The following is a 10,032-nucleotide window of genomic DNA, read 5'->3' on the forward strand; positions in this document are numbered from 1 at the left end:
TGCCCCCCCCCGGCCTGGCCCAGTGATCAAGCCTGCAACTGAGGTTACATGCTCTTGACCAGAATCAAACCAGAGACCCTTGAGTCCACAGGCCAATGCTCTATCTACTGAGCCAAACCGGCGCGGGCCTAAATAGGTATTTTTCGAAAGAAGACATAAGAAAGGCTAAGAGACATATGAAAACATGCTCAAAGTCACTAATCATCTGAGAGATGCAAATCAAAATGACAATGAGGTACCATTTCACATCCGTCAGAATGTCTATCATCAACAAATCAATAAATGACAAGTCTTGGCGAGGATGCGGAGAAGAAGGAACCCTCGTGCACTGCTGGTGGAATGCAGACTGATGCAGCCACTGTGGAAGACAGTATGGAGTTTCCTCAAAACTAAAAATGGAACTCCCATTTAACCCAGTGATCCCACTTCTAGGAATATATCCCAAGAAACTAGAAACACCAATCAGAAAGGATACATGCATCTCTATGTTCATAGCAGCACAATTCACCATAGCTAAGATTTGGAAACAGCCTAAGTGCCCATCAGCAGATAAGTAGATTAGAAAACTGTGGTACCTCTATGGAATACTATGCTGCTGTACAAAGGAAGGAACTCCTACCATTTGCAACAGCATGGATGGAACCGGAGAGCATTATGCTAAGCGAAATAAGTCAGTCCAAAAAAAGATAAATATCACATGATCTAACTCATTTGTGGAATGTAATGAACAACATAAACTGATGAACAAAAACAGATCCAGAGACAGAGAAGCATTGATCAGACCATCAAATCACAGAGGGAAGGTAGGGGAAGGTGGGGAAAGGGGGAGAGATCAACCAAAGGACTTGTATGCATGCATATAAGCCTAACCAATGGACACAGACACCAGGAGGGTGAGGGCATGAGCGAGGGTGAGGTTGGGGGGACAAGGAGGGGGTAAGGACACATGTAACACCTTAATAAAGAAAAAAATATTGCTACAAAAAAAAAAAAAAGAACCAAATTATGAGACTCGTGAGAAACAGAAGTGCCTGTATTTGGCAGGTAAGAGAAACATAGGGATTCAATGAAAGATACATAGACTACTTTTAAAAACTGCCCTTCCCTCAATACTCTTCCAGAGATTCTGATATCTCAGGTCAAAACAATTGGACTAATAAAGTTCATGAAACAGAACAGTAATTTCATTGGTGAAATAACAAAAGCTTGAAGAGGACCTTTGATAGCTTTAAAAAGAAAAATTTACTGAAATAATAGAAATGGAATCCAGAACAAACATACACAAAAATTTGACATTTCATTCAAGGCAGGCAAAAAAAAAGGGGGGGGGGCATGGTATGTGAAAGGAGAAATTATAGAACAATAATTAAAAACAAACAACTTTATAAAAGAACAACATAGAAAAAATAGCAAATTTAGATTTATCTCACTTTTTAACTAGGAAAAGGAATAAGAAATGAAGACTATTATTTCACAGATACCAAGACAAGTGAAGTGGCTTAGTTTCTAATATGCTAAGTAAGCAAACAATCCAACTCATTTACAACATCTAACTCAAGGACTTACTAAGTACAAAAAGCTACAGTAACCAAGACATTGGTGAAATAGCGTAAGGAGAAACAAGTAGACTGAACAGAGCCTAGACAGAGACTAACACTTTTAACAAATTTTTGACAAAGGTGCCAAAACAGCCCAATGGGGGGTTGGGGGGGGGGGAGGAAACCTTTTCAAATATTAAAAAAGAGGAAAAAATGGTATCTTTGGGAAAAACAAACAAAATTCAATCTCTACTTCACACTATACATAAACATTAATTCAATATGGATGATAAATCTAAACATAAAAGCTAAAATTATGGAGCTTTAGAAGAAAATGTATGTGCATACATTTTCCACTTGCAGATAAGAAAAGGTACCTTAACAGGTCACACAACACAATAACCATAAAAGAAAACAATTGAATGGAACTGGAGAGCATTATGCTAAGTGAAATAAGCCAGTCAATGAAGGAAAAAGACCACATGATCTCACTCATTCATGGATAATAGGGACCATTATAAACTTTTGAACAATAATAGATACAGAGGCAGAGCTGCCTCAAACAGATGGTCAAACTGCAATGGGAAGGCCGGGGAGGGTTGGGGGGCAGGAGGTAGGGGGGTATGAGATCAACCAAAGGACTAGTATGCCTGCATATAACCATAACAAATGGACATAAGACACTGGGGGATAGGGGAGGCTAGGGGACTGTCTAGGGCGGGGGGGAAAAAGGACACATATGTAATACCCTTTGTAATACTTTAAGCAATAAAAAACAACAACAACAACAAAAAAAAAAATAATAAAAAAAATTGATAAATAAGCCTTCAGCAAAATTTAAAATGTCTGCTCATTTAAAGACACCAAAAATTAAGAAAATGAAAAGGCAAGCCACACACTGGAAGAAAATATTCAGAAAGCATTTATCTGACAAAGGATTAGTATCTAGAATATACAAAAATTCCTACAACTCAGTAATAGACAACCTAATTAAAAACAGACAAAAGATTTGAACAGACATTTTAGAAAGAAGACCTACAAATGGCCAATAAAACATAATAAAGTGTTGAACATATTAGTCATCAAGGAAACACAAAATGAAACCAAAATGACACTATCACACAACCACCAGAATGACAAAAATTAAAAGGAGCGAACACACCAAATTTTGGTGATGATGTGGAGCCAGAACTCTCGCATATTCTGGTTAGAAGGTAAAAATGAATAGCTACTTTAGGCAAAGGTCTACAATTTTTTATAAAACTAAGCACCTACCCTATGATCCAGCAATTCCATAATATATGTGCTATGCATCTGTAATTAGTTGCATATGCATGTGAGAAAGCAAAATTAGCAATTCTATAATGTACTCAAGAGATATGAAAATATACTACTATAAAGACTTATATAAGAATGTTTATAGCAGCTCTGTACCTAATAGCAAAAAAATTGGAATAGCCCAAGTGTTCAACTGGAAAGGGGCTTAAACTGATTTAAGTATCTATATTATAAAAGGCCTGTGGCCCTAACGCTGTAATGACCAAAGACTGGCATAGGTGGGTGGGGCTGCGGGCATGGCAAGGCCACGCAGGTAGGCGGGGCCGCATGATTTCACAAGCTGGGCTTCTAGTATTTTTTTTTTTTAAATATATTTTATTGATTTTTTACAGAGAGGAAGGGAGAGAGATAGAGAGTCAGAAACATCGATGAGAGAGAGACATCGATCAGCCGCCTCCTGCACATCCCCCACTGGGGATGTGCCCGCAACCCAGGTACATGCCCTCGACCGGAATCGAACCCGGGACCTTTCAGTCCGCAGGCCGACGCTCTATCCACTGAGCCAAACCGGTTTCGGCATGGGCTTCTAGTATTTATAATAAAACTTGGTAATAAAAAAATGAAATACTGATATATATGAGTGAATGTTTAAAACATCATGCTGAAAAAAATATTTATATCAATCAGTACCGAGTCTATGATTCCAATTATATGAAATTCTAGAATTGGCGAAAGTAATCTATGGTGGCAAAAAAATCAAAACAATGGTTACGTGAAGGCAGGAAAAGGAAGGGATTGACTTAGAACTGGTGATAGGGAACTGGGTTTCCTAGGTATAGGCATCTGTTAAAATTCATCAAATGGTCCATTTAGATTTGTGTATTTCACAGTATATAAATTTTAACTCAAAAAAGCAAACAATCAAGCATTGAATTTTAGTTAATGACATACATGCTGAAATGTATTTATATCGACAACTTAAAAATGCATAATAAGATGGACTTATGACTAGATAAAGGGACAGTTAGTTGCATACGCATGTGAAGAAGAAAAATTACTAAAATGTTAACTTTAGAACCTAGTTGGTGTGTATATGAAATGTTCATTGTGTAATTTTCTCAAGTTTTATGTTTGAATATTTTCATTATAAGTTGGGAGGGGGAAGGAAAAATACTCATGAACTTATAGAAGCAGTTTTTTCTATACTCTGCCAGTCTTAAGCAAGACACAGAAACAACAAAAAATGTAATAGCTTTTCTAATAATGGTGCATTGGTTTGCCAGAATCTGAACTTAAAAAAAAAAAATCCTTCCCCATCCCCTTATTTTAAGAAAAGTCAATACAATGAAATAACCTTCCCAAAGGATAGAAATGACAGGATATCGAACCAGAGAAAGATTCAACAAGTCATTGTTTTATTTCGTGCTCAATCTAAAATTAAGAAAGTTACTTCTTTACTCACCAGGTCATTAGCTTGATCTATTGTAAAAACATTGTTGTTTACTCTATTACCAACTTCAATATGTGCATCAGCTAAAGATGAAATAAGCTGTTTACACTCATTCTGCATTCGTGTGAATGGGACGGCAATTTCATCATAATATAAGTGTTCTGAAAGGATATCAAGTAAACGTGGCTGCACAGTTAGCGTAACAGCTTTACACTCCTAAAATATAACAGACAACAAATATTCAGAGCAAATAAACATAATTCTAAAGATGCATAAATTTTCACTTGCAAAATGCCAAGTTCTAAATTCCTCATTTTCAATTTATGTTATCTCCTAAAGAACAGTTAGTTGCACAGAGAAAAGGTATCACACCCAAACTACTCTAAATTTTTAATATGAATGAATAAAGAACATGCACATGGAACTATTAAAGTTCCATTACATTTGCCAATTAATTACTGTTACTTTACTCTGAATTTATTCTAAGTTTACATCTATATAGCACAGATTTAAAAATACATAACTGTAAAAAGAAATCAGTCAGATAAGAACACTTAGCATGCACAAAAAATGTTATTTAAAAACTCATTATTAGATATCTTAACAGTCGAACCCATAGCTTCACATGCCATACTGTAGAAATGGGTATATAATTTAAAAGCTACTTACCTGCCCCCAAATTTAACTAACCCTTCCCACTCTGTCTGGTTGTTGCCTGCCCCAACCAGAAGGGGAATGGCCTCAGTGGTGAGACATGAGGGGTTCTGTGGGATCTGGGTGATCAGCCTGGGCTTCACAGAGTAAATCCAGAGAAGCTCTGTGAGGGTCCAGAAACCGAACTGTCAACACTTGCTGCTGAGTCTGAGAGGCACAAAAACACAGCATCACTGCCTCTCCAGCACATTGAGTCCTGCCTAAAAACAGATGAGCCTTGCTTTTTCCAGAAGCAAAACTGGGGTCTCAGTTGCAATAAAGCATGGCTCAATTACTTTTGGGCACAGATCTGACAAAATGCTAAGAGGCAGTAATAAGCAACTCTCACAGCAAGTGCAGACAGTTAAATTTCCAGAATTCCAGTCAATGGAATAAACAAAGCCAGCAGGAAGTTTCTTTAATTTACAGAAACAATTCTTATACAAAGTCATACATCTTACTAGAAATTAAAGGGGCTACATGGTATGGATTATTTGGAAACAAAGATTTTTGGCTTAAATGTGGAGATAATTCTTTGTGTGACCAAAAATTTTGCCCTTGCTAGGCTACTCATACAAATGGATCTCTAGTATTCAAAGCCTCTTATCTTTGGTAGTTTTCAGTGATATCTGAGAGAGATATAGAGGAATAAATGACCAATAATTTCTAAACTGCTTCCATACATACACATGTTTTATTAGGAGGGACATTTCTTTTTTAAAATATATATATATTTTAAATATATTTTATTGAGTTTTTACAGAGAGGAAGAGAGAGGGATAGAAAGTTAGAAACACTGATCAGCTGCCTCTTGCACATTCCCCACTGGGAATGTGCCCACAACCAAGGTACATGCCCTTGACCGGAATCAAACCTGTGACCCTTGAGTCCGCAGGCCAATGCTCTAACCACTTAGCAGCCGGCTAGGGCCACCATTCCTGTTTTAATGATGCTTAGTCTGACATCAAAGAAAAGAGATAATTATATAAACTGGTATAGTGATTATATATTAGCCAGTGTTCCACAAGAGAAATAGAACTAGTAGGATATATACATATCTAGAATAGCCCGCAACCCAGGTACATGCCCTTGACCGGAATCGAACCTGGGACCTTTCAGTCCGCAAGCCGACGCTCTATCCACTGAGCCAAACCGGTTTCGGCAGGAGGGATATTTCTTAACAGAGAGTAGATCAAGAGTAAATATTAAGTACAGGCATAACTAGTAGTCTCAGGTATAAGAGTAGGAATTCTAAGAAACAAGTCCAGGGTTAAAGGCAAATGAGAGACCAACAATGTTTCAATATAATCTGGAATACTTTTCTGTAAATGTCAGATTTTTATACAGAGAAAATTTTCACTTTTCTGTTTATAAAATATGAAAATAATCCTAACAGCTATTGAAAATTTACTTAATGTAACTTAATTTCTTTTTGAGTAAAATCTTACCTTTTGTAAAGCAGCCCATTCACAGATTACCAAAGCAACACTAATTCTCTGTAAGGCAGATTTGGAGTTCAAATGGAAGAGTAGTAACTGGCCAAGGGATTCAGCTGGTTTAATTTCTTGGGTTACTACATTTACACCCGGATCACAAATACAGCAACAAAGTGCTCCTAACAACCTAAAAGGGAGAAAAAAGAAGTTACTATACAAGTTACTTGAGGTAAAGTTTCCCCTATTGAAGCTAACTTTTACCAAGAAGACATAACTCCAATCTTACCTTCACAAAAATATATAAATCCTATTTAAAACTTCAAAAAATTATGTTTTCTTACATGTTAGTTTTTTTTTTCCTTTGTAAATAGTGTGATGGAGGAAGGATTAACAGACACATTAGAGGAATCTTTGGGTTAAATGACTTTTGAATTTATGTATACTCACTTGGCTGCCATCATTCTGGCCCGCATAACCACAAAATCTCTAGTTGCAGGGTCTTCCATAATGGTGTCTGCACCTGCAATGTACTCCTGAAGTACTTCTTTACTCTGGCTTTGGCCTTGGCGTATCTTACCACCTGTTTTTTCCTAGAGGGAAGGAAAAAACAAACAACCAAAAACCATAAAACAACAAAGAGTAATCATTAAAGTTTAATAGCAACATCAAAAATATTTTCATTTGTTATAATCTCAGTAAAATACAGTTCTTTTCATAAAATTTTAATGGATAAAAATTATTATGCACTTTGTTAAGATCCTAATAAAATAATTTCCCATTAAGCTAAATTAATAAAATCACACTTATAATAAAACAATACAGATTTCCTATGTGGTTGCCATATTAATTATTATGAGCTAAACATGCAAATACAGTATGTCCCTTTCACTTACCTTGGCTCTAGCTTTTACTTCCAGCAACATATTTAAATCAATAGGTAAATGTGAAGGTTGCATCATTAAGCAAAGCCAAGCACCCATCCATGGACAAGCAGCTGCTACCACATACTGAACTGAAGCCTTGCTCAACAATTCCATCCAAACCTACAGAGTGAAAGGGGAACATGAAAGTGAAATTTTTCTAGTAAGGGCTAATAAATCCTAATACTTATAGTTAGGGAAAGCGAATTGGGAAAAAAAATTTTCAGAAACAGTATAGATTAATTTTAAAATTCAATATAGAAGCCTATTTTTAAAATACTGGGATGTTTGGGTTTTTTTTGGTAAGTTTGTACATTTAAAATGTAATAAAAAAGAAAGTTAAAAAAATTTTCAGTATTTTATGAAAGTCATTTAAAATAAAGTATACCCTAAAAATAATAAGAGTTGTCAAAATCTCAATAAGTCAATGAAATCCTTTGCATATATCATAAAGTTCAATACTAATACAGTCCCACATTCAACTCACTTCAAGATATAAGAATTCAAGATAAATATCCTCTAACTTTTGAGATCATAATATCCTAGTATAAGTTAAGAACAGTATAAGTCTTGATTCATGAGCTTAATTATTCATAAGATACCTTACTTGATAACTAACATTACATGGGAACAACCAGGATGAAATAACAGTGGTAGAAATAACACCACTGTTAACAATGAGCCAATTAATTCAAGATTAATATAATGGGCTTTAAAGGTACAATAGTGCAATTCCCCCCTCCCATAAATGTTATTAAATATATCACATGGTCCTTCTTTAAACATTCCAACACATATAACCAATCTTGCTAAGTAAGGGAGGAAAGTACTAAACTATGACTATCAGACTCTGCAGATCACCAATAAATCCCAAAAGATACTTTGCAGATCAATAAGCACTCTGATAAATGGCAAAGTGAGTGATAGAGAAAAGCAGTCTTTCCTTCATTTTATTTTCTATATTGAGGCTATCAGAAAAATACTTAACTTAAAATACTTGCACAGACGGTCACATAAGAAAGAGAAGCATGGCCAGTCAGACTTAACTATTATATTGCATAAGAAGCCTATTTCCTTATCTTACCTTGCAGATCTCCAGACTTTTCAAATCTCTTAGGTGATTTCTAATTTCTTAAAAACCTCTAACCAACAACAGTATAGCAATTATGAAAGAATTTTAAAACTACCAAGTTACCAGGAAAAGGAGTACAGATATATTCACTGGGTACCTTGTGAATGAGGTCCAGAATTTCCTGGCTGCTTTCTAAAACACAAAATTGAAAAATGTGTCGCAGCATATCAGGCAGAATAGGTATAAGCCAAGATGAAGAGTTCTGAAAACAAAAACAGAATCAAAGCTTTAGCACATAATTCATGGGTATTAGCTTATCTGAAGAGTTATAAATAAGTCAAATAATCTCAAGTATTACCATAAAAAGACTATTTAGCTTTATCAAAAAGGTTCAATAGTGATAAATTCTGACAATATTTTAGACCACCACCACCTCATTTACTATTCCAGTAGTCTGGAGAAACTGAACAGCATATAATTGCTAGGAAACTGGAGAAGTCTGACTATGATTAACAACACTAAATTTTGCTTCAAAATGTTGAAATCATCCTCCACATGGAGAAACAAGGAGAATCTCTAACCAGCAACATCTCCTTGGTTACATTATTTATCACTGCTTTGTCAGGGAAATTTGAAAGATGATCAGATTTCTGCTGCTGTGCTGGATGATCAGAATTCAAATTCTGCCGCTATGCTCACCAATAATCCAAGTAAAGAATTATAAGATGATACCAATCTTGAACACTCTACTTTGAGTTCGCTATAAAATTAAGGCAGAGCTTCTTAATCTATTTTGGTTCACGGGCCCTTTGAAAATCTGATGAAAACTATGCACACTCTTTTCTTTGAAAAATCAGTTACATACATATTTAGGTGTAACATTTTGCTCCCAATTTCAGAGGGTTCAGGGATTCCCTTATGCCCAGATTTAGCACCTCAATCTAAGGAATTTTTCAACAATTCAAAAGCTCACCCAAAGTAAGCAATCAAATAGTGCTCAACCAAACACCTATTGTGTGCCCAGGATTCTCAGAAAGAATCTCACATGTCTATTGTTGTTCAAATAAGTACAAGCTCACTGAATAAGACTGACCAAACGAAAAATTCTAGTAACTAATTCACAGTATTTATCACCACACTCCACCTAATTTTATTATTTATTTATATATTTTTATTTATTTCAGAGAGGAAGGGAGAGACAGACAGAAACATCAATGATGACAGAGAATCATTGATTGGCTGCCTCCTGCACGCCCCCTACTGGGTATCAAGCCCGCAATCCAGGCACATGCCTTGACTGGAATCGAACCTACAACCCTTCAGTCTGCAGGCTGATGCTCTATCCACTGAGCCAAGCCAGCTAGGGCCCACCATGATTTTTTAAAGCAAACATATGTTGTTTGGAAGAGTATGAAGAGAAATTTGAAAATTTAAACTGAAATTTCAGGAAGCTAGAAGTTCTAGGGATAATGCATAACTTAGCATGTATAATTTTCTAGCCAATGGAAAACTAATAACAAAGATAGGACCAGGGTTATATTTCTCAAAGTAGTTTGAAAGATGTTTAAAACAGACAACAAAATCATCAGTTAGGGTAGCCTACTTACTGATATGCTATGCCTTAACTACTTTTCACTGAAAGGGA

The 10,032-nt window shown here is 35.7% G+C and overlaps 1 protein-coding gene across 1 annotated transcript in view; it reads right to left on the reverse strand.

The window, feature by feature from the left end:
* The window catches only part of BTAF1 (B-TFIID TATA-box binding protein associated factor 1), a 92,975-nt gene that overhangs the window by 39,631 nt on the left and 43,312 nt on the right, over positions 1-10,032 (reverse strand). The window contains 5 exon segments of the mRNA XM_006755114.2: positions 4,279-4,482; positions 6,408-6,582; positions 6,843-6,985; positions 7,289-7,438; positions 8,545-8,649. Coding sequence (XP_006755177.2) covers positions 4,279-4,482; positions 6,408-6,582; positions 6,843-6,985; positions 7,289-7,438; positions 8,545-8,649 — 777 coding nt within the window.

The sequence above is a fragment of the Myotis davidii genome, unplaced genomic scaffold (genome assembly GCF_000327345.1).
Source record: "Myotis davidii unplaced genomic scaffold, ASM32734v1 scaffold271, whole genome shotgun sequence".
Taxonomy (NCBI): Eukaryota; Metazoa; Chordata; class Mammalia; order Chiroptera; family Vespertilionidae; genus Myotis; species Myotis davidii.